Genomic DNA, 25024 nt, shown 5'->3' with positions numbered 1-25024 from the left:
AAATACAATAAAAATTGAATATGTACAGTTGGAATGGAGGAGGTTAAAAATGGAATTAAAAGAACTGTACAAAGCAATATATATAAATATAGGATTTTGAACCCCTAAAACACACACAATAAGTTAAAAACAATACCCCTAAAATAACCAGTTAATACATTTGCCAGGAGGGACAGTTGTAATTATGCCAGGCCTGCTAATCAGAACAGGTGAGTCTTCAATTTTTGCCGGAAGGAGCGGAGGTCAGAAGTGGTTCTAATGTCGGGGGGGGGGAGGTCATTCCAGAGGGTTGGGCCCATCACAGAGAAGGCCCTACTCCTTGGTGTCGCCCGTTGGCATTGCCTAGTGGACGGCACCTGGAGAAGTCCCTCCCTGTGTGAGCGAATTGGCCGCAGGGATGTATGTGGGATGCGATACATTTTAAATAAAGGAATCTAGGACCACTTCCTTTGCAATCACAATTTCTCATCTGCCGTTTAGTAAGTGCCAACAAAGACACATTCCCGAGGCAAAATTGGGGAAAGTTTGGCCAATTTAAGTCCCTGCAAAGTGGACTTTTCCAATCGGAGAGTTGAACAGCTCTTTTTTTGAGGAAGTAGATGGCTCTTAAAAGAGCCTTTTGGGTCTGGGTGAAGGAAGCTTGTTGCAAGCGCCTTTATTTGGAGCTGGTGTACTTGGTGACGGCCTTGGTGCCCTCGGAGACGGCGTGCTTGGCCAGCTCCCCGGGCAGGAGGAGGCGGACGGCCGTCTGGATCTCTCGGGAGGTGATGGTGGAGCGCTTGTTGTAGTGAGCCAGGCGGGAAGCCTCTCCAGCAATGCGCTCGAAGATGTCGTTGACGAAGGAGTTCATGATGCTCATGGCCTTGGAGGAGATGCCGGTGTCGGGGTGGACCTGCTTGAGGACCTTGTAGACGTAGATGGAGTAGCTCTCCTTGCGGCTCTTCTTGCGCTTCTTGTCCCCCTTCTTCTGCGTCTTCGTCACGGCTTTCTTGGAGCCCTTCTTGGGCGCCGGAGCAGACTTTGCTGGCTCAGGCATGATCAAATCACTTTGCGAGACAAATCAAACGAATCAAGAAAAAGATCCCGAAAGTTTGAAGAAGAAACTCTTGACTGGCTCTTATTTATAGAGCCTATATGCAAATAAAGGTGTTCCAAACCTCCTTTTTCATTGGCCTCAGAAACGGAGCGCCACCCACTTCCCCACGTTTACTATGCTAATGAGCGAATCCCGAGAAGCCGAATTTCATTGGCCTTGCATAGAGCGCCTCTTCTCTAATTGGGCGGTCGAAACAGTTGTTGTTTTTTCATTGGACGCGGACAAACGTCGGCAGAAACGAACCAATAGGAATTCGCATTTGCAAGATTTTCGAGTGAATAAAAGGAGACAAGGCGCCCGCCGGGAAAACATTCCTCTCGAATTCAGCTTTTGATCGCTACTGCAACGCTTAAAGTTTAACATGTCTGGACGCGGCAAGCAAGGAGGGAAAGCTCGGGCTAAGGCCAAGACTCGCTCTTCCCGTGCCGGGCTGCAGTTCCCCGTGGGCCGCGTGCATCGTCTGCTTCGCAAGGGCAACTACGCGGAGAGAGTCGGAGCCGGCGCGCCCGTCTACCTGGCCGCCGTGCTGGAGTACCTGACAGCCGAAATCTTGGAGCTGGCGGGCAACGCGGCCCGGGACAACAAGAAGACGCGTATTATCCCGCGCCACTTGCAGCTGGCCATCCGTAACGACGAGGAGCTCAACAAACTCCTGGGCAAAGTCACCATCGCCCAGGGAGGCGTCTTGCCCAACATCCAGGCCGTCCTGCTGCCCAAGAAGACCGAGAGCCACAAGGCCAAAGGGAAGTAGACAGCGCGCCCTCTTGCCTACAGGCTCACTTTTAGCCGCCAAGAACGACACCCAAAGGCTCTTTTAAGAGCCACCCACCTTTTCATAGAAAGAGCTTGTGTCAACTTGCTAAGTGAAACAGTATCCTAAGATACTTTTTTTTAAAAAAAATCCCTCCACAAAAGCATGAAGGTTGCACGGTACATGTACAAAATTGTATCTTTCTCACGATACAATTACAATGAAAAGCAGACGTTTGAGCCATCGGAGTGAATAGATAGATTCCATCCAGTCTGGAGATTTTCAATTATCCCAAAGGTGCTTCTTCCAAAAGGCAACTGAACTAACTTGGGGTTTTTTTTTCTCTTCGGAAGCATTTCGCTTCTCGTCCAGGAAGCTTTAGAATTTCGACTGCAGAAGCTTCTTGGATGAAAAGCGAAACGTTTTCAAAGAAAATTCAGGGAAGTCCCATTGGCTTGTTGCAAAAGCACCTGATCCCCATCGAGTCTCGGGCAATTTTTGAAACCTAAAATTCATTTTGGATAGCAAACCGAGAAAATCTCTTCGGATTGCCCGTGCGTCGTGGAGACATTAAACGATAGAACATGTACAGTTATTGATGGATTGCTCCGCTTATAAACAGTCGTTTTTTCAAAACAAAACAAAACAAGGACAATGAAATAAAAGACGCATCCGATGCGTAAGAAGCTCTGCCCCATAGCGGCAACGTTTCCTGTTTGGCTGATTAAGTAAGTCACCAACGCCATCCAATCTCCTACGTGGCGGGCTTTTCAAAGTAGCTACTGTTCGTGGACAGTTTCCTGAACGCAATGCAATTCCTTTCAAGAGCACAGCGATCAACCGGTGACTGAGCAATAAAGCGAGTTTTTATTATATTGTTATAAACATTACACACGCGCGCGCACACAAAAGCAGCTTAGATCTATCTATGTAAAATAAAATAGATCCTATTTTATATAGATCCAAGCTGCTTTTTATATATTTATACATGGACAATGTTATTTGTGTATAGACAAATCCACAATGTGTTTTATATATAAAAGCAGCTTGAATCTATCTATATAAAATAAAGTACATCCTATTTTATATAGATCCAAGCTGCTTTTTATATATTTATACATGCACAATGTTATTTGTGTATAGACAAACACACAGTGGCTTTTGTCTATAAAAGCAGCTTGAATCTATGTAAAATAGAATATATAGAGATCTTATTTTACACCGAAACAAGCTGCTTTTCTTTCGAAGCAACCGACTTCTGGAGATTTGAAATAAGGCGGTTTCCGTCCCAGGCATTAATTGTAAGAGTTAAGACGTACCGCTCCCAACAAAGATCATACTAAAGTTAGAAAACCACACATGTATTCGTATTTCTGCTTGTTCAAAACGCGTGCGCACCGGAGCCGCCCCCCACGCCCTCCCCCCCAAAATCCAGGAGACTTGTATGCATGTAAGAACATTGCAATCCTGTCCTACAACACTCAAAGCTATTTAAAGCTATTAGAATCGGGCATTATCAAATCCAGGCAGGAAAACAGAGCAAATGAAAGCTAAGGATTTGCACGCATTGGCTTTTTGCCGCATTTACTAATACTAAATTAATACTCCAGTACCCCTGGTTGTTAACACCTAGGCCAAATGATGAATCCATCCACCAATGCTGGGTATTTTTAATCTCACGATTTCACGCAGTACTTTGAAACAGTTTCAGGGGGAAGCCTAAGGACCAATTGTCAAAGGTTGATATTTTGTAATTAATTCAGAGTCGGATTATTGTGGGCGTGGAAACGAAGCCTCGGCAACTGAGGCTCGGCGGGGAAGGCAGAGCGAGAGAAGGGCATTGTTTTAATGGGTATCCAATCAGCGTCGAGACTAGACATTCGAATCCAACCGTTTCAGCCAATCAGGCTCATGGCGCGGGCTATAAAAAGGCCGACGGACGGTGCCCCGACTTCATTTCGCGGGATTTCAAGGAAGGCTGAGGTTCCAGTGTTGGTGAGAGGATGGCCCGTACCAAGCAAACGGCTCGTAAGTCCACCGGCGGGAAGGCGCCCCGCAAGCAGCTGGCCACCAAGGCGGCAAGGAAGAGCGCACCGGCTACGGGCGGCGTCAAGAAGCCTCACCGCTACCGCCCGGGCACCGTGGCCCTGCGCGAGATCCGCCGCTACCAGAAGTCCACCGAGCTGCTCATCCGCAAGCTGCCCTTCCAGCGCCTGGTGCGCGAGATCGCGCAGGACTTCAAGACCGACCTGCGCTTCCAGAGCTCGGCCGTCATGGCCCTGCAGGAAGCCAGCGAGGCTTACCTCGTCGGGCTCTTTGAGGACACCAACCTCTGCGCCATCCACGCCAAGCGCGTCACCATCATGCCCAAGGACATCCAGCTGGCCCGACGCATCCGCGGGGAGAGGGCGTAAAGACGCGCAGCGGAGACCCACCGACACCCCCCAAAGGCTCTTTTAAGAGCCACCACCTCTTCCTAAAAAGGAGCTGGGATCCGCTATATCCCTCACGCGGAGCAACCGGTAGGAACATTGGATTGAGATCTTAAATCTCAATCTAATGTCTGGTTTGGTTCTGCAACCAAACGAGACAAACGTAGACTTCAACGGATAGCTAGAACTGCAGAAGAAAACATTACTGCCTACCTGCCTTCCATTGAGGTGTACACTGCGTCGTTAAAACGACGCTATTGGCCACTACACACCAGAACAACTAGACACGAGGACAATCCCACCCCCGCAAATGCCATCTGCTTAACTAATTCCCCAAACACCCAATTTACTAAGAATGTTTTCTCTCAGTATTTATCTCTTTCCACTTATGAAATGTTGCTGTGTCTTTCAATTTATGTTTTTATTGTTTCCTAGTACAATTTGATAGCTTATTAGTAACCTTGGCTATCAAGTATTTTTTTATTGATGAATGTATTTTATTTTTCTTTATGTACACCGAGAGCATATTCACCAAAGACAAATTACTTGTGTGTCCAATCACACTTGGCCAATAAAGAATTCTATTCTATTCCAAAGATTCTTGTAGCAAGTTCTGTTCTGAAGTCTATTTTCTATTTCCAGTCCATTTTACAGAATCTTCAATCCTTCATTCTCTTCCCTGTATAGTTGTATCATTTCTTTTGTGATACAGGCACAAAAATCTAGGGATTTTGGGGGCTAGGAATTCTAGCCCCCCAAATGTCTAAAATCTAGGGATCCCCCCCCCCCACCCACCTGCCTTTTAACAAACGAAGTCTTTATGAACAAATAGACCATTAATGGACGTAGCCAACATGTCAATGTGGCAAGCTTTTATCCTTTTAGCTTTTCCACCCCTTATTGCCTATGGAGATTCTCAGTCATCCAGCCAGATCATGATTTACAGATTAACAGTTGGACGGGACCTTTTAGGTCATCCAGTCCAACTCCCACCCCTGCCCAAGCAGGAGACCCTACACCCATGATGGTGTGGAAAGTTATCACCCGGCCCTCTCCCAGAAAAATGAAATATCCTAGGAAATATTGAAAAGGCAGAATATTATATTTCCCTGGATGTGAAAAGGAAGAAACATGTTTTAAATTGAGAATAGCTCCCTGTAGCTTCCTGCCTCCACCCACTTTGTCAATGGGCCATTAAGAAGGCCAAGCCAGTCCCTTTACATAATAAAGAGTTCTCCCCTTCAGCTCTAGGGGGATGGGATTAAGGCATGATAATATTGGCCCTTTACCCAACTCGCCACATGGCATCTGAGAACTCAACCAAACCTGGATTCAAAACGCAGCCTAGAGAGTTGCCCCTGCATGGCTCCATGGGAGTCTGACAACCAAAGACAAGCTGAAGATCAAAGGCCAGAGAGGGCATAAAACCAGGGGCTTTCAGCATCTCAGTCCTTCCTTCTCTTCTCCCCAACATTGAAGCATGTGATCACCTTTTCTGTTCAGGACTCAAGCCATGTGGTCCTGTCCACCATTAAAACCATCTTTCCAAGCAGCCTCCATGTCTCCAGTGTCTTTTCCCCCACTTGGAGCCGAACCCAGAAGGACATTTCTTTCAACAATGGGCGAAGCTAGGGTGGCACACGGAGCCCTTTCTGCAGGAATGCCAGCCATTGCCCCAGGCCAGCTCCACCGTGCATGCATGCACACTTCCCGCCAGCCAGCTGGTCTTCAGGTCCCTACCACACATGCACGGAGGTGGCTTGCATGCATGAGGGATTAACATGTGGTATACGCATGTGTGCATGCCTAGAGGGGAGGGGCGTATGCATGAGAGGTCGCTCACATTGCATTTTGGGGCCTCATGTGGAAACCCATGCCCCGTTTTGGTTTCCAGGTTGGTGCAGGAGGCCTTCCAGGCCCAAAACGGGGCACAGGGAAGGCACAGAGGGGTTAGTTAGTTTGTTTGTTTGTTTGTTTGGATTTATATGCCGCCCTTCTCCAAAAGGACTCAGGGCGGCGTACAACATAAAAAAACATACATCCCAAAAGTTAAAAAAAAATTAAATCCATATCCAAAAAAACAAACCGAATTTAAAAGACAATAAATTTAAAATAAGTTAAAATTAACAGGCCAGGCCGGCTTGCTGGAAAAGCCAACTTTTTAGGGCGCGTCGGAAGGACCGGAGGCCTGGAAAGTCTCCTGCACCAACCTGGAAGCCAAAAATGGTGAGGGGTGGGTAGGGCACAGTGGTGGACTCCGGATCCCGGCGTCCACATGCATCTTGCCATCCAGCAACGCCTCCACAACGCTCCAGCAGCTCAGCAGAGCGTTACGCAGGTGTTGTACGAGCCGTGAGCCAAAGTGCCAAAGACTTTAAAGACTGGTAAGGAGCGCGGGCGAATGGGTGGGCCCTCTGGAGCCATACCCGGTGCTCCAGGCAGGCTCCGGTACCCCCGTACCGGGGCCTACCACCTGCAACCCACCACTGGTGGGACACATGCGCAGAGAGGCGCCAGCATTGTATTTTGGAGTTGTGTGTGCCCATTTGCGTGGGCTTGCCCTTTGGGCACCGGATACCAAAAAGGTACCATACACCATTTCTGACAAATGGCAGTCCAATCTCTTCTTGAAAGCCTCCAAGGATGAAACTCCCACAACTTCCAAAGGCAACTTCTGTTCCATCGATTGATTGTTCTCCCTGTCAGAAATTTATCTTTATTTTCAAGTTGAATCTCTTCTCGATAGGTTTCCATCCATCATTCATTGTCTGGCATTTGAGTGCCTTGGAAAATAGCTTGACCTCAAATATTGAAACCCTGCTATCACATCTACCTTGGTCCTTCTCTTCACTATGGTAGCCATGCCTAGTTCCTGCAACCGTTCTTGATAGGTTTTAGCCTCCTGTCCCCTAATCAGCTTGTTTGCTCTTCTCTGCACTTTTTCTGGAGTCTCAACATCTTTTTTTTTTTTTATAGATGGTGACCAAAGCGGGATACAAGCATTCTAGGCGTGGTCTTTCAAAGGCTTTATAGAATGGCATCAAAAGTGCTTTTTTCCCCCAAGAGGTTGGTTGGTTTTTTGAAGTCGGAGCTGAAGAAGCTTTTTGGATAAAAGTCTGTAGAGCTTCTCAGTCATCCAAAGGTGTCCCAAAGGTGCTTTTTCAGGAGGCAACTGGATTTTCTTGTTTTTTTTCCCCTTTTGAAGACATTTCGCTTCTCCTCCAAGAAGCTTCTTCAACTCTGACAGGATAGTGAGGAATGGATGGATTCCTTGCAGACAGCTGATAAATCCTTCCATTCCCCACTAATCCTGTCCGAGCTGAAGAAGTTTCTCGTCAAAGAAAAATCCAGTGGCCTCTTGGAAAAAAATTACTTTTGAGATCCGGCTTACTTGTTTTGAATTTGCTGAAAATTGTCCTTAGATCTTTTCCTTCTTCATAAAAGCATGCGTTAACCCTTTGCTTCCTTCCATAATAACATGGATGTGAATGTATTGATTGCAATAAAAAAAATATATATTGAAAAGTACAATTTTTCCTGCAAGTATTTTCTTTTTGGTGAGAAAAAGAAGTTTTCTCACCCAAAAAGAAACTACTTGCAGGAAAAATAGTGCTTTTTGACGCTTTGCTTTATTCGCCTGAGGAGAAGTTGCAACATGAGAGAGCCCAACAAACGTATAAAATCGATATAAATACTATTATATTGTAATATAAAATATTAAAACATAACATAAAAGCAAGCATTAGAATTCTATTCTTGAAAAAGGTGGATTCTGTCAGAAGTGGGATTCGAACCCACGCCTCCAGAGGAGACTGCGACCTGAACGCAGCGCCTTAGACCGCTCGGCCATCCTGACTCACGCTCGGCAACCGTGAAGTGTTACTTGCAAATTCTTCCTCTCGCAAATTCACTTCGGCTGATTCCATTCCTTGTTTTTCAACCTTTCTGCGACGTTGGTGGGAAATCTTAGCCAAAGAAGAACGCTTAAAAAAACAACAACACCCTGTAAGGTCGTGTTCTCTCTGCGGTCCGAGCATGAGCCACTCACTCTTTTTTCCGCTTGCGATCTCTTTACCAACCCACCCACCCCCCCAAAAAAATGGGTTGCCCTTAGCATAGCAATTGCTATGTCTGTCCTGGAATCTAGAATAAGGGAAGGAAAAGAAGAGAAAAGAAAAAAGGAGAGGAGAGAAAAGAAAGAAAAGAGGGGGGGGGAGAAAAGAGAAGAAAAAAGAAAGAGAAAAGAGTTAGAGAAGAAAAAAGAAAGAAAAGAAAGAAGAGAAATGAAAAGAGAAAAGTAGGAAAGAGAAGAGTAGAGAAGAAAAGAAAGAAGAGAAATGAAAAGAGAAAAGTAGAGAAAAGAAAAGAAAAAGGAAATTAGCAGAGGATGGTTTCGATCCATCGACCTCTGGGTTATGGGCCCAGCACGCTTCCGCTGCGCCACTCTGCTTCTTGAATGTCATCGCTTCTCCTGAGAACCTATAAAGGAACCGATGCGACACACTGGAAATGGTATTTTTCCCCCTTTTTTAACCAAGTTTTTCGAACCTAAACGTTGCAAAGGATCAATCTCACCGGCCGTGCCATTTCCTCCTCGTTGGCTCTCCCCCGGGAACGGCGCCGATTTTCTTCAGTGCCCATGGGGAAGAAAAACCAATCAGTGGAACAGCTTGCCACCAGAAGTTCATCACTTGAGGTTTACAAGAAAGAACTGGACATTTATTCCAGATTGGTGATGGGTCTTCTGCTTGGGCAGGGAGTTGGACTAGAAGACCTCTAAAGTCCCTCCCAACCCTGTTATTCTGAATTATGTACTTAAAAAGTTCCCTGTTAAGGACATTCAGTGAAGAGCTTTTGGTAACGTCCTCTGTGCCTCTTGTTGTTCATCTCTTTTGGTGGGAAGCCCCCCCCCCCGCCCCTAAAGAATAAAATATTTTGGTGGAATATAAAAAGATTTAACTATTAAATCTTTAAATTATATTATATGAAATCTTTAAATTATATTATATTACATATTTTTAATAGAAAATAGTAAGATTATATTTCCCCAAAGGAGAAATGGAGAAACGTGTTCTTAGAGGCAGAAAGCAGCCCCCAAGTCTTTCTTAATAGCCCACAGCACGTAAGGAGATAAAGAGCTTATTGAAAAAGGAAGCCAGCTATCTAGATGGCTACATTCATAAGCAAAGCAAATATCACTGGCAAAAGTCCATTCAATTTTGAAACCCCTTTACAACAATTTTAATAGCTAACAAAAACAAGAGTGATGGGATTAGAGCAAGCAGCCCCTCACTCCCCCCAAAAAAATCTAACACGGGACATAGCCATTAGCCACAATAAGAATTACCCACCACCAGTTAGGCAAAGACACAAGCCCCTTCATTGCACAACTGCCAGTAAACAGTTCAAGCTTCAAAGTCACAGAAACCTATAAAGATCCATCCATTCATTCAACCATTTGGTCAGCTGCCCCAGAACCACATGCTGCCGTTCTGTAAGGAGCCCCAGATCGCTCCTGAGTGAAGGAGTGGAACGTCTGCCATTTTGAACTGATGTAAAGGGATGTGAGGCAACTGGCAGTTGGAACAGAGTTCTTTTCAGCTGAGGAGAGGGAGTAGAATGTCTAACTCCTTAGCACCAGAGAATAGAATAGAATAGAATTCTTTATTGGCCAAGTGTGATTGGACACACGAGGAATTTGTCTTTGGTGAATATGCTCTCAGTGTACATAAAGAAAAATAAAATACATTCATCAAGAATCATAAGATACAACACTTAGTGATAGTCTAGGTTACTAATAAGCTATCAAATTATACCAGGAAACAAATAAAAACAGTATAAATGGAAAGATACAAGCAACATGGTTATAGTCATAAGCGAGGAAAGACAACAGGTAGTTGGAACAGAGTTCTTTTCAAGTGGGGAGGGGGAGTAGAGCTCCTTAGCATCAGAGCTTGTAGTATAAGAAATACTAATGATCTGATGGTCATTTCGAAAACTCCTTTTTTAGCAAGCACCTAGAAACCAAGAGGAACATACGTGCCAAATTTCAAGTTTGTAAGCTTTACAGTTCTGGAGATTTCGTGATGCGTGGTGGTATTTGCCATAGATGATAGATAGATGATAGATAGATAGATAGATAGATAGATAGATAGATAGATAGATAGGTAGGTAGGTAGGTAGGTAGGTAGGTAGGTAGGTAGGTAGGTAGATAGATAGATAGATAGATAGATAGATAGATAGATAGATAGATAGATAGATGATAGATAGATAGATAGATAGATAGATAGATAGATAGAAGATAGATAGATAGATAGATAGATAGATAGATAGATAGATAGATAGATAGATAGAGGGAGATGGCAGAGAGAGAGAGGGGGGGAGGGAGAGGGGGGGAAGGAGGGAGAGAGAGACTGATCGATCATTGAGTTACATTGATCCTCAATTATATTTGCTACTTATTGCAAACAATTGATCATCCTAGGGTTGGAGGTTTTTTTTAAACCCTTTAATCTCTAATAATACATTCCCACTGATAGAATCTGCACCGGGAGTCCATCTAAGAAACCCGCAAAAGAAGCTGGGGCGGTATTTACACGACAGGTTAAAAGCTTGAGATGCTTGTTAGCTGGATTCGCTGTTGGCAAAAAGGGTATGGTTGGTTTGCAAAGCCGGTCTGTTTAAGCCTCAGAGGAAGGCGCGGGAAGAGAGAATCAAATCTTGATGCGAGTTGGGCGTGGGAACACAAAAATCCTTTTTTTTCCGGTACGGGGATAGGTGGAATCCAGTTTGGAGTGGGAGAAAGGCTCGGGTTTTTTTTTTTATTATTAAATAGGCGAATCGGGAGGCTAAAGGCAACGAAATCAAGAAATAAAATAAATAAAATTAGTCGACGAAGGTGGGATTCGAACCCACGCGTGCAGAGCACAATGGATTAGCAGTCCATCGCCTTAACCACTCGGCCACCTCGTCTCCGACGGTTTCATGCTTCCGTATATTTCTTTTTGATGTGCGAATCTTTGCCAAGCGCTTCTCTTAAATGCCTTCGGGAGATGCCACTGTTTGCAAAACCAAACCAAAGAATTCAATAATTATTTTCTTTTTTTGTGTCTCCTCAAACAGAAAACCCTTTATATGGTCGTTTCCTTCCTGCCACTTATCTCCCTACTTATTGGAGAAAAACTTGATTTATCTATGCGATTCTTTCCCCCTCTCCCATCAATTTTTTTTTTATAACATATAAAAATTCAATTAAACTTCAATTAAACTGTGTTGTCTGGGTAAAAATAGTTTGAGGAGATAGTAATCAACATTTTCCCAAAGTGTTCTTTACATTAGTATTAATTCTATAATAATAGTGATGATGATGATATTTTTATTCATTAAACATGAAGTTCAGTTTACTGTGTTTCATGTTTCATGAATAAAAGTTTATAATAATAATCAATTGCAATAATATTTTTATTCATTAAACATGAAGTTCAGTTGACAGATTCACGTTTAATGAATAAAAGTTTATAATAAACAATAACAATAATATTTGTATTCATTAAACATGAAGATCAGTTGACTGAGATTCATGTTTAATGAATAAAAGTTTATAATAATAATCAATAACAATAATATTTTATTCATTAAACATGAAGTCCAGTTGACTGAGATTCACGTTTAATGAATAAAAGTTTATAATAATAATCAATAACAATAATATTGTTATTCATTAAACATGAAGTTCAGTTGACATATTCATGTTTAACGAATAAAAGTTTATAATAATAATAACAATAATATTGTTATTCATTAAACATGAAGTCCAGTTGATGGAGATTCACGTTTAATGAATAAAAGTTTATAATAATAATCAATAATAATATTTGTATTCATTAAACATGAAGTTCAGTTGACTGAGATTCATGTTTAATGAATAAAAGTTTATTTTATTTATTTATTTACTGCGCTTCTAGACCGCCCCCTCTCCCAAAAGGGACTCGGGGCGGTGTACAGTCCATGTAAAGAATACATCACAATATAATAAATAGGTAAAGTTAAATATGGAGGAGGTTAAAAAGAGAGTTAAAAGAACTGTACAGTTAAACAGTATATATAAATATAATTTTAAAACCCCCTAGAAATATCACACAAATTAAATTAAAAGCAATTCCCCTAAAATAACCAGTTAATAATATGTCTACCAGGAGGTAACAGTTATAATTATGCCAGGCCTGCCAGTTGGAACAGGTGAGTCTTCAATTTTTGTCGGAAGGAGCGGAAGTCAGTGGTGGTTCTAATGTCGGGGGGGGAGGTCATTCCAGAGGGTTGGGCCCATCACAGAGAAGGCCTACTCCTTGGTGTCGCCCGCTGGCATTGCCTAGTGGACGGCACCAGGAGAAGCCCCTCCCTGTGAGAGCGAATTGGCCGCAGGGATGTGTGTGGGAGGATGCTATCCCGCAAGTAACTAGGTCCTGTGCCATGGAGCGCTTTAAAGATGGTAATCAAAAACCTTGAAACGCACCCGAAAAACCACAGGCAGCCAGTGCAGCTCGCGCAGGAGAGGTGTTACGTGGGAGTACCTAGTACTCCCCATCACAGCCTGCGCGGCTGCGTTCTGGACTAACTGCAGTCTTCGGGCGCGTCCCAAGGGCAGCCCCATGTAGAGAGCGTTGCAGTAGTCCAGGCGGGACGTCACCAGTGTATGAGTGACCGTGCGCAGGGCATCCCGGTCCAGTAGGGGGCGCAATTGGCGCACCAGGCGAACCTGGTGGAACGCCCCCCTTGCCACGGCTGCCACATGGTCATCCATTGACAGCGGGGCATCAAGGAGGACGCCCAAATTGCGCGCCCGTTCCACAGGGGGCAATTGTTCGCCCCCTATGGCCAGCGATGGAATCAGCTGGCTGAACCGAGGTGCCAGTAGCCACAGCCACTCAGTCTTGGAGGGGTTGAGTTTGAGTCTGTTGTCCCCCATCCAGACCCCGACGGCTTCCAAACACCGGGACATCACTTCGACAGCCTCGTTGGGGTGGTTTGGGGTTGAAATGTACAGCTGGGTATCATCAGCGTACAGATGATACTCAACCCCAAAACCACGGATGATCTCACCCAGTGGCTTCACATATGCGTTGAACAGGAGAGGCGAGAGGACCGACCCCTGTGGCACCCCACAAGTGAGTGGCCTCAGGGTCGACCTCTGCCCCCCTGTCAACACACATTGCGTCCGGTCGGAGAGGTAGGAGCCGAACCACCGCAAAACGGTACCTCCGACTCCCATCCCCTCCAGCCGGCGCAATAGGATACCATGGTCAATGGTATCAAAAGCCGCTGAGAGGTCTAATAGGACCAGGATAGAGGAACAACCTCTATCTCTGGCCCTCCAGAGATCATCGACCAACGCGACCAAGGCTGTCTCCGTGCTGTGCCCGGGTCGGAAGCCGGACTGGCGTGGGTCTAGATAATCGGATTCGTCAAGATGTCGTGGAAATTGCTGCGCCACCACATTCTCAACAACCTTCGCTAAAAAGGGAAGGTTGGAGACTGGACGATAATTAGCTAGCTCCATTGGGTCGAGTGAAGGCCTCTTAAGTAAGGGCCTCACCACCGCCTCCTTCAAGGCAGTTGGTAAGGATCCCTCACCCAATGAGGCGTTCACCAGGCCCAGAAGCCAGCCTCGAGTCACCTCCCAAGTTGCCAGTACCAGCCAGGAGGGACACGGGTCCATTAAACATGTGGTGGGTCGCAGCCGTCCACGCAATCTGTCCAAATCCTCGGGGGCAACAGAATCAAACTCCTCCCAGAATGGTCTCATAAGACTCACTGTTGACGGCCCGTCCGGTCCACTGAAGGGGGCCCATCCGCTCCGGATCTGAGCGACTTTGTCCTGCAGATATTCCCCAAACTCCTCTGCTCTGCCCTGCAAGGGCGCCCCCCGCGTCCTCTGCGATAAGAGGGAGCGGGTCACCCTAAACAGGGCGGCAGGGCGGTTATCAGCGGACGCAATAAGAGCGGCACAATATCTACGTTTGGCCGCTCTCAATGCCACAAGGTAGGTCCGTAAATAGGCTCTTACCTGTGTTCGATCAGATTCGGAGCGTGAGGACCTCCTCTAATAGCAATCAATAACAATAATATTTTTATTCATTAAACATGAAGTTCAGTTGACAGATTCACGTTTAATGAATAAAGTTTATAATAATAATCAATAACAATAATATTTTTATTCATTAAACATGAAGTTCAGTTGACAGATTCAGGTTTAATGAATAAAAGTTTATAATAATAATAACAATAATATTGTTATTCATTAAACATGAAGTCCAGTTGACTGAGATTCACGTTTAATGAATAAAAGTTTATAATAATAATAATAATAATAATAATAATAATAATAATAATAATAATAATAATAATAATAATAATAATAATAATAATAATAATAATAATAATCAAAACAATAATATTTTTATTCATTAAACATGAAGTCCAGTTGACTGGGTTTCACGTTTAATGAATAAAAATTGATGATGGTAATAATAATAAGGAAGAAGAAGAAGATGATGTTGATAATGTTTCCTTACCCATTTCAACACACCTCCTTTATATCATTGATCCTTTCCTTATATTTCCCTCTTTCTAACTCCTGTTTTTATCAGCTAACCATTGATAAAGTAAAATAAAATTTTAAAAAAATCCCCAATCAAAAATATTCCGTTTCTTTCTTTTCCTTAATTGTAAGCGTTAGCCTGTTCATGTCTGCACATGCTAATATTTTTTAAAATCCCATTTTCATCTGCTTAAATGATCTATGCGATACTACGATCCCTGTTCTTCATATATACAAGATCCGTGCTCAATTTTCCCGCCGCCGGTTCCATAGTGTAGTGGTTATCACGTCTGCTTTACACGCAGAAGGTCCTGGGTTCAAGCCCCAGTGGAACCAAATTTTGCGTCCCTTTTGCTTGAAACGGAATTCAGGAATCCGTTTCTGGCTATTTCCCACTGGGAACAAACTCGAGTGGAAAACGATCAGTGGCTCGTGTTTTTTTTTTTCCCCCTCGCGTCTGACACATAAATTTTGAAAAGCCTTTTTTTTTGGCAATCGTCCCAATTCGTTTGCAAAGTTAAAAATATATCTATTTGATTTTTTAATTTGCAGAATATATGGGGATGTTGCGCTTAGGGATGCCTTTGGCTTGCGTTCTCGCGACCCCGTTTCCCGACAAGAAAATGGCAAGGGTAACTCGTGGAAATTCCCTAGAAAAAGGAGATGTTTGGCTTAAAGCCGTGCAAAGAAACGCGTGCAAATTGCGCGCCCACCCTAAAGAAGAAAACTAACTTTGCTGTTTTCAATCGTAGCATTTTAGGGGTCGCCTTGCTTTAGGGGGGGGGTTCTGAAAGAGTTCCCGGGTCTTCTACAACTCAAGAAGGCAGCTTTGTCATCAATGTTTAAAAAAAAAACACGTGGGAAAGCATCTAAAGCATTTTTTTTATATAGTTCCGTCCTCTGGTTGCATTTTCTTGTGAATGAAGAAAAGGTGTGTGTGGCCCGTACGGGGATCGAACCCGCGACCTTGGCGTTATTAGCACCACGCTCTAACCAACTGAGCTAACCGGCCAGCTGTGAAGGTTTCTCTCAGAAAAATAAATATCACAACCTTCGATTTGGAAAAAATGTGGAAATCACAACTAGTTTTCATGAATGAATGTTCATCTGGTGTACAACTGATTTGGGTTTGTTTGGGGTTTTTCCAAACACCCAGAGTACATTAACCCTGCGAAGTAGGCCAGTTCACACACAGATTCCAGAAATACAACTTTCGGAGAATATTCCGCAACTTTGAAGAGGGGTGGATTTCAACTCTCAGAATTTTCCAGTCAGCACGAACCGAGTATGTGTGGTCCTCGACTTTACAACCAAAATTGAGCATGGCGTTCCTGCAGGAGGGGTAGTTCTCGACTTACGACCAAAATGATGCCTGAAATTCCTACAGGATACAATCCGTGTCGGTCAGCGGGACCAGAGGTTTACCCTTCCAAGCTTTTGGACTCATGCTGGAGCTTATCTTCGGGGGGGGGGGGGAACATCTCTCTCTCTCCAGAATGTATGAGTTCATTGTAAGAACACTGACCAGAAGTCCTCGACTTACGACAGTTCGTTTACTGACCGTTCGAAGTTACGGCAATGAAAAAAGGGACTTCGGATTGTTTTACACAGTTTCCCCATGATCACATGATCAAAATTCAGATGCTTGGCAATGGGCTCATTATTTATGACCGGGGGGTCATGTGATCCTCTTTTGCGACCTTCTGACAAGCAAACGTCAAAGGGGAAGCCAGATTCCCTTAACAACTGGATTACTAACGTACCCACTGTGGTGATTCACTTAGCAACGGTAGCAAGAAAGATCATAAAATGATTGCAAAATGTCTCACTTAACAAAATGTCTCACTTAACAACGGAAATGTTGGGCTCCGTTGCGGTCGTAAGTCAAGGACTACCTGTAATCAATGGAACAGCTTGCCTCTTGGAGTTGTGGGTGTCCCATCGCTGAAGGTTTTAAAAAACAGACTCGACAAACCTTTTGATAGGGATGATATAAGGCCTCCTGCCTTGAGCATGGGGTTGGACTAGAAGACCTCCAAGGTCCCTTCCAGCCCTATGATTATATGTTGTATGGTTTTCAAATCCGTGACTTGAGGATTCTTTTGTTTCTTTTGACTGACACACGTCTCACTGTGACAACTTACTTACCCCTGGAAAAAAAATGACTCTTTTGACAATCTTTATGGTCAAATGTGAAATCACGTTGCCCATTTCACAGATTGGCTAGAAAATCAAGAGCGTTCAGTACGAAATTAGAACCGTGTCTTATATTTGAGGGATCCCACCACACACCATTATACTAACAGAACCTCCTTTAATTTATATGAGATTTTGGACAAGGGGAGTAGCCGTCCCGGACCCTAAACTCCTAACGGATCTGATTATTAAATTGCAATCATTTCATAAGCTAAATGATTAAATTGTGATTTTGTGTTTCCCGCTGAAATGTAATCCATTGACATCTACTTGCATGAATTGCTTAATGTGGAGCTGATGTGCAGCAGCTGGCACAACGGCCACTATTTCCACAAATGAAGGCAGATATATATACATGTCCTGGCGGTAATGTTGCAGGATGGAATCTGGGTTGGTCACCAGGACCAGAGGTTTCGTCTTCCAAGCTTTCGGACTGGAATGGATCCAGTCCCTGGAAGCTCCATTTTGGACTGCAACGAGCCGGGGCAGGGCCAAACGGAGCTTCGGAGGGTCAGATCTGGCCCCTGGAGGTTCTATTTTGGCCTGCAACCTGCCGAGCAAAGCCTGCGGAGGCCCGAACGGCACTGCAGAGGGACACGCACAGCTGAGAGGCTGGAAAGGACACCGCTTGCTAGATCTTCACAAGGTAGGTGACCCGTTGCGGCAGGTTGAAGGGATCAATTTTGGGGAGGATGGGGTATTTCAGTGCATCAGGGAGGGCTTGGGTGATCTTAAGTCAGGTGGTCTGTTCCACCATCCCCCCCCCCCCCCGTGGCCTTCCCTACCCTGAAATACCTCCTGTGCACTTAACGAGCCTTGCATTCAATTAGCGAAGGTGTGAGCGAAAGGAGGGAGTGATCCCATTCAAGGTACAAGATTCGCTCCCACAAATCTTTGGGTTACGAATGGAATGGGCAGCCTCCATTACATTCCTATCTTGAGAACTACCTGTCAGAAGTAGGCTCCTACCGGTTCAGACTGGTTTGGCCGAACAGGTGGTGGCGTGCCAGCCTGGGTCGCAGGACCGGTAGTGACCACTGGCTGGCCACGCCCTTAGTTGTTTCCAAACTAAGCCCCGATTGGTTGGTTAAAAATGGATCCTAATGCTCCATCACTGGGAGCAGGTGGCGGCTGTGATCTCAGTCTGGCGCGAGCTGCGGACCTGGCCTGGGGAGGCGGGGAGCGGCTCGCCCGGTGGCTGCTGCAAAGGCCGTGGGAGAAGCACTCCTTCTCGCCACTGATGGGCCTTCCTCAAGGTTGCAGCTGCAGCACTCCGCTCCTGCTGGAGAGCTCAGCTGGGCCTCGCCCACGAAATGAGTGTGCTGGAGAAAGGCTTCCCACTGGACCTTGGGGGCAGCTTCACTGAGAGCTCGCTCAGGTCCCTGGGAAAGAAGGTGACCCTGTTTCCGCGGCCTGCTGGCCACGGCTTTTGGGCAGGAAGGGCAATGGAGGGAAAGCCGAGACAACCACCGCCACCCCATGGTATCCAGACCTGGATCTGGGGCCAGAATATTAAAATATATATATATATTCAAAAAGTCCCAAAACTTATCGCCACTGGTTCAGTGGGCGTGGCTTGGTGGGGGTCATGTAATTGAGTGTGTATCAGTGATATCAAGTTGGCCATGCCCATTCAGTCACATCCCCCCACCCCACCTAGCCGCGGCCATCAAACCAGTGGTGAAAATTTTTGAAACCTACCACTGCTACCTGGAGTTTGCTTCGGCTGTCCAGCCCTCGCCTTCTAAGTACTTGATAGGCAGGTGTTAAATCAGCACTACTGTTGACTGATCAGGGAGGAGCCTGTTTCCCAGGCTTCCCTGGCTGTTTTTGTACCTGTACGTCCGACAATCTTAGTAGCGGCAAAATTGAATGTGAATGTGTGTCCTTGTTCATTGCGGCATGAGACTACCAATGAGTTCGTCTCTCCTCATCTGACCGCTTGCGTGGGTTCTTGCAATCTGGTGGTTAGCTTCCTCTGCACACACAGCAGCGGATACAATGCTAGAAATGCCCTCCAGCACGAGTTCGAAAGCTTGGAAGACTAAAATATCTCGTCCCGGTAACCAATCCAGATTGGTTCATACATTATTTCCACAATTGATTGAATGAATTCACTAACAAATTAGGATAAGACATTTTCTTCAGTTGGTAAGATTGGGGGGTGGCTGGGTTGCTTCCTGTTATTTCCAACCATTATATCTGGTTTAATTATTTTTGCAATTTTGGAGCATTTTTATTTTTACAAATTTATATTTTTTGTAATATTGTAAGTGTCTCAGAATTACCGTGGTAAGATGGGAGGCCAATAAATTAAATAAATAACTAAGGATCTTATTTTTTTTAAAATGAGCACACTACCTAACATTGCTCTCAACCGGGCTGATCCAAAGGCTGTAATACAGGTAGTCCTCAACTTACAACAGTTCATTTAGTGACGGTTGAAAGTTATAACGGCCCTGAAAAAAAAAAGACTTATGAACATTTTTCCCACATGCAACCATTGCAGCATACGGTCACGTGATCAAAATTCACATGCGGGGCAACTGGTTCATATTTATGACGGTTGCAGTGTCCCGGGGTCAGGTGTCACAGTTTGCGACCTTCTGAGAAAGCAAAGTCAATGGGGAATCCAGAGGCACTTAACAACTACGTTACTAACAACCGTTACAGTGATTCACTTAACAGGCAAGGTCATAAAATGGGGCAAAATGCGCTTAACAGATATCTCACTTAGTAACAGCAGCGATGGGCTCGATTGTGGTCATAAATCGAGGACTTACAGCAGTGATGGTGAACCTATGGCACGTGTGCCACAGGTGGCACGTGGAGCCATTTGTCAGGGCACCTGTCAGTTCACCCCTTTTTAAAGCCATTTTTCGCCCTCTGGAGCCTGGGGAGGGCGAAAGCCATTTACTTATAAAGCCTCTGGAGCCTGGGGAGGGCGAAAAGAGCCTCCCCCGCCCCCCCGAAGGCCCTCCGGAGGCTTCACGAGCTTCCCTGAAGCCTCCGGAGCACAAAAAACCAGCCCTACGGGCAAACTGGAAGTTCGGGAACGGACTTCCGGTTTGCTCGGAGGGTCGTTTTGACTGCTCCGGAGGCTTCAGGGAAGTGTCCTAAAGGTCCCTCAAGCCTTCGAAGCGCTCAAAACGACCCTTCAAACAAACCACAAGTGACTTCCGGTTTGCTCGGAGGTTCGTTTTGAGCGCTCCAAAGGCGTCAGGGAAGCGTCCTGAAGGTCCCTCAAGCCTCCGGCGGGGCGGGGGTAGGCTGTTTTCGCCCTCCCCAGGCTCCTATAAAGCCTCTGGAGCCTGGGGAGGGCAAAAAAAGCATGAAAAAAATGGGGGGGGGGAGCACCTGTAGTGCGTGCACGCCTACACACTACCCCCCTTCGCTCCCCCCATTTATGGCACGCGAGCCAAAAGGTTCGCCATCGCTGACTTACGGTATATCACAGAAGTAATCCACCCCCTCACGTGTTGTGGATATTTAAGGATACCTTTTCATGTGACAACGCTGAAGAAATGACACTTGGATACAATGTAAAGTAGTGAGCATACAGCTTGTATAACAGTGTAAATGTACTGTCCCCTCAAAATAACGCAACTTGCAGCCATTAATGTCTAAACTGCTGGCAAGATATGGATATTGTGTGATTGTTGTTGGTGTTGTTCCTGCCTTTCGTATTTGGCAACCTCTCCACTGCTGACTCCAAACACAAGCCGTACAGAAAAGACGTTTTTTAAAGAATTAATTGGCATTTATTGGCACTTTGGAAAACGCCTTGGTCCCACGCAGAGCAGCAGCACATAAGCAATTTCCTTTTGCATCGTGTCAACCTGGTTAGTCTGTGTTTGGTCCGTAACTACGATTTCTGGAGGCTTCTTAAGTTCCGTAACCTGGTTTAGGGCGACCTTGAGAAAGGAGCACCTCGCCGTTTCGTTTTGCACCGAGTCAACCTGATTAATCTGTGTTCAGTCCAGTGGTGGGATCCTCTCGGTTTAACAACCGGTTCAGGGATTGCGCGATCGCGGGCGTGCAGTTCGAAGAAATCTTCGCTTCCTGGTTCCTCCGGAGGAGTAACGCAGCTGAGAAGATAAAAGTAGGAAAACAGCGCGGGTGCGTGGACCCATCTGTCATCAGGGCGAACCGCTTCCCTCCCAGTTGATCGTCAACCTACCGGTTTGCCCGAACCAGTCCGAACCGGTCGAATATCTCCCCCTTCCCCCCCGGTTCAGTCCTTATCTTTGATTTCTGGATGCTTGTAAGTTCAGTAACCTGGTTTAAGGCGACTGTGGGAAAGCAGCACATAGCAATTTCATTTTGCATCGTGTCGACTTGGTAAATCTGTGGTCGGTCCATATCTATGATTATTGGGTACTTGTAAATTCCATAACTGGGTTTAGGGTGACCTTGGGAAAGCAGCAGATAACAATTTTGTTGGCATCACGTCGACTATAGGTTCATCTCTGTTCACTCCATAGCGATGATTTCTGGATGCTTGTAAGTTCAGTAACTTGGTTTAGGGTGATCTTGGGAAAGGAGACCAGCCAGAAAAGAGAGCTTTCGGGTTTCTGACCAGGCCTTGGAGAATATCTAAGGCGGCTTTGCAACGGGTGGCTCAGAATTGGGAACGGATTGCAGTCAAGCTAAGAACCCGTCAGGGTGAAATGGGGTCAAGGTTGCCCCTGTGGATAGTGCACGCACCACTCGCAGGCATTCTGGAACATACGCAGCCAGGGCGAGACTTTGACCGTCTGACGCCAGGAGGTTGGCATCCAAGGCCACTGCCAGGGTAGGACGCATCGCTCCGGGTGAGGCATCATGGCGAGGTGACGCCCGTCAGGAGAGCAAACGCCAGCAATGCCGAGAGGGGACCCATTCGGGTTTAGCGGGTACTCCTCCGTGGGCAGCCCTTGGTCGTCCACGTAGCGAAGCGGAGCCAGTCGGGACGAGCGTACCCGAGCTAGGATTTCGGACGAGCGGAATCGCATCCGACCTATTTGGGGACCAGGAAGGGGGGGGGGGGGAGAGAAAGCTTTGTTGTAAAAACAGAACCAGTAAGGCCAAAGAATTTGAAAGTTATAAACCGTCAATTTTGTAAATAAAAATGGTGAGAGCTCACAAAGATTACTAGGGGAAAATAGAAATACACATTAGTTCCACAACCAGGGAGATCAGGCAGGAATGGTTTAAGTTCGATTGCTTTATGTAAGAAGGGGAAAATATGTTCTTATTTGGATATCCCTTCTGGAATTTGTGCTTGGGAAGAAAAAAAAATGAAACTTTGATCTTGGTTTTGTTGATTAGAAACATTTGGTGTTATATATGTTTATAAAACATACTAGCTCAGTGATGGACAACCTATGGCATGCGTGCTACAGGTGGCACATGGAGCCATTTGTCTCAGCTGGCCAGCGCACGCGTAGGTTCACCCTTTTTAAAAGCCATTTTTCACCCTCCCCAGGCTCCAGAGGCTTTACAGGAGCCTGGGGAGGGCAAAAAGAGCCTCCCTCACCGCCCGGAGGCCCTCTGGAGGCTTAATAAGCTTTCCTGAAGCCTCCGGAGCGCAAAACACCAGCCCTACGGGAAAACCGGAAGTTCGGGAACGGACTTCCGGTTTGCTCGGAGGTTCGTTTTGATTGCTCCGGAGGCTTCAGGGAAGCGTCCTGAAGGTCCCTGAAGCCTTCGGAGTGCTCAAAACGACCCTCCGAGCAAACCGGAAGTGACTTCCGGTTTGCTCAGAAGTTCATTTTGACTGCTCCGGAGGCTCAAGGAAGTGTCCTGAAGGTCCCTGAAGCCTCTGGAGGGCTTCCGGAGTGGCGGCAGAGGCTGTTTTCGCCCTCCCCAGGCTCCTATAAAGCCTCTGGAGCCTGGGGAGGGCGAAAAAAGCATGCAAAAAATGGGGGGTCATGCCTGGAGTGCGCGCACGCACACTGTGGGGGGGTCACGCATTGCATTATGGGTGCGGCACGCCCGCACACAACCCCCCTGCGCTCCCCCCACTTATGGCACGCGAGCCAAAATATGTTCGCTATCGCTAGACTAGCTGATAACCTCACAGGTTGTTCTTAACCACCGCTGCAAAAAAGTCATAAAATTAGACATCACTCACTGAACTTGCCTCGCTTAGCAATTTAAATTCTGGTCCCAATTATGGCAGTAAGTCGAGGACTACCTCGGCTTACGACCAGTTTAATCTTCTTGAATCTGCTGGCTCAGATGCCATCCAAGAAAGAGCAAAAGTAACAACACGGCTTGGTGGCCCGCCAGCATAGCTGGCAGCAGAGTTGGACAGTGGGGATGTTGGGGAGGAGCATGGGCCAGTCCTGGAGGCCGGGGAAAGCTTGGGCGAGGGCTCTGCGTCGGAGGCAGGGCCATGGCCGTCTGGCAGTGTTCAGGTGCCTACAGAGCCAGACAGCAGTGAAGCAGAGGAACAGCTGGAGCCTGTTCCCAGTGTGCGCATGCCCAGAGCTGCCAGTAGAAAAGAACTCAGAAATCAGGGTCGACTTGGAGTAAAGTCACAGGTAGAAGGGGAATCATGGAATTTGAAAAGAATTTCTTCTCTTATGATTTAGATCAGGGGTGTCAAAGTCTATAGCTCCCCTCTATGCCCTGTTTTCAGCCTGGATGGCATCCCGCAGCCCTCTGCCAGCAAAAATGGAGCTCCGTTTTCGCTAGCAGAGGCACCGCAGCCAGCTCCGTGAGCCAGATCTAAGCAACCCGCGAGCTGGATCCGGCTTGCGGGTTTTGAGTTTGACACCCCTGATTTAGATCTTTCAAATATTTTTTTTTCTTTTAATTCAATGTTCGCACATGAGAATGCACCCACAAATTGCCATTGGCGTTTCCAATGAAAAAAATACCTACAAAAAAAAATAATTAAACAGAGACGCCCGTTCCTTGTGTCCTGTATTGAAACGCCATTTCGATTACCTTCTCCGTGGGCCACCCAGATGCCCAGGGTAGATCCCGCCATGCCTCGCAGCATCAAGGCCGGACTTTCCTCGATCCCCAAATTCACGAAACGCGACTCAAACCGGCCAGAGATGTTGGGGCTCAGCAGCAGCCCTGGTTGAAGGGACCCATCTAGGGAAGACAAGGTCAGGGGTTAAAGGGAACCTTTCCCACGGTTATTTCTGACATCGAGAGGCTTGGAATAAGGGGAATGTCGGGAGAGGTGATCAGTCTTACCAAATTCTTTGGCCTCAGAGTTCTCGGCTCCTACCCAACCGAGCAGTGCCATCAGCTGGCAACCGTTGCACACGCCCAAGCTGAATGTGTCTTTGCGCTGGTGGAAAGCTTGGAACTGCGCCCGTGCCCTGGGGTTAAAGGTCACCGAAGCCGCCCAGCCTGCAATCGGAAACAGTGAAGTCATCCCAATGAATAAAATACCTTTTACATCTAAAATCTTCGTGCATTTTTACTATCCGTACCCTGCCATTCTCATTTAACTATAATGATTGAAACGTGCTTTTATCTGATAGCATCTGCATTCAAAAACTCAACCCCCCCCACTGGCATTCATTGGCAATCTCAACCAACCTCCTGTAACATTACATCTTGGAAGATACGTATATGTAACAATTACGATAGAAACGCACGAAAACGGTTTGTAACCATTCGACACGCTTTCGACCAGCTGGAAAGAAGGATGATTCTTTTTTGGTGTTTTTGTTTGTTTAAAACAATTCAAAAAAAAAATTTCAAAAAGAAACGGTGAAGTCAAAACTTAAAAGAGAGTGGGGTCGAAATCGAATACCAAGAGGATGTCACCCCCAAAGTTCTGCAATAGCATTCTCCAATACGTGTACTCCAGATGTTGCAGCCTATCAGCTGCCAGCCCACCCCCCTCCATAGCCGAATCGGAGGAGGAGGAAGCGTGGGAGAGAGGGTCAGCATCAAGGCAACCTAAGAGCTCTGGGGGGAAAGAGGGAGTGGAGCTGGCAGAG

The 25024-nt window shown here is 46.0% G+C and overlaps 3 protein-coding genes across 4 annotated transcripts in view; 2 read left to right on the top strand and 1 right to left on the bottom strand.

Moving 5' to 3' along the window:
• Positions 1–600: 600 nt before the first annotated feature.
• PFAS (phosphoribosylformylglycinamidine synthase) overlaps positions 601–25024 on the bottom strand; it is an 83314-nt gene continuing 58890 nt past the window's right edge. Inside the window, exons 27-30 of one of the 2 annotated variants that reach the window (XM_081969332.1) lie at positions 24267–24425; positions 24009–24161; positions 21861–22071; positions 601–1046 (exon numbers count right to left, since the gene is read on the bottom strand). In XM_081969332.1, coding sequence (XP_081825458.1) covers positions 656–1046; positions 21861–22071; positions 24009–24161; positions 24267–24425 — 914 coding nt within the window. In that variant the 3' untranslated portion in view covers positions 601–655. Of the gene's footprint in view, positions 1047–20810; positions 22072–24008; positions 24162–24266; positions 24426–25024 lie in introns of those variants that run through there. The other variant, XM_081969331.1, reaches the window with a different exon arrangement.
• On the top strand, positions 1418–1921 carry LOC309400734 (histone H2A type 2-C-like). The gene has a single exon (XM_081969373.1). It carries the CDS (start codon positions 1458–1460, stop codon positions 1845–1847), a length of 390 nt encoding a protein of 129 aa, XP_081825499.1. The 5' UTR covers positions 1418–1457; the 3' UTR covers positions 1848–1921.
• On the top strand, positions 3812–4314 carry LOC309400540 (histone H3.2). Its single transcript, XM_081969110.1, has one exon. It carries the CDS (start codon positions 3851–3853, stop codon positions 4259–4261), a length of 411 nt encoding a protein of 136 aa, XP_081825236.1. The 5' UTR covers positions 3812–3850; the 3' UTR covers positions 4262–4314.

This window comes from Natrix helvetica (genome assembly GCF_964273705.1).
Source record: "Natrix helvetica genome assembly, chromosome: W".
Classification (NCBI taxonomy): Eukaryota; Metazoa; Chordata; class Lepidosauria; order Squamata; family Natricidae; genus Natrix; species Natrix helvetica.
Note: the sequence above shows the minus strand (reverse complement) of the source record. Positions and strands in the feature narration are given on the sequence as shown.

What these genes read in the sequence shown, in the direction of transcription:
- LOC309400734 (XM_081969373.1), top strand. Translation starts at nt 1,458, where the DNA reads ATGTCTGGACGCGGCAAGCAAGGAGGGAAAGCTCGGGCTAAGGCCAAG.
- LOC309400540 (XM_081969110.1), top strand. Translation starts at nt 3,851, where the DNA reads ATGGCCCGTACCAAGCAAACGGCTCGTAAGTCCACCGGCGGGAAGGCG.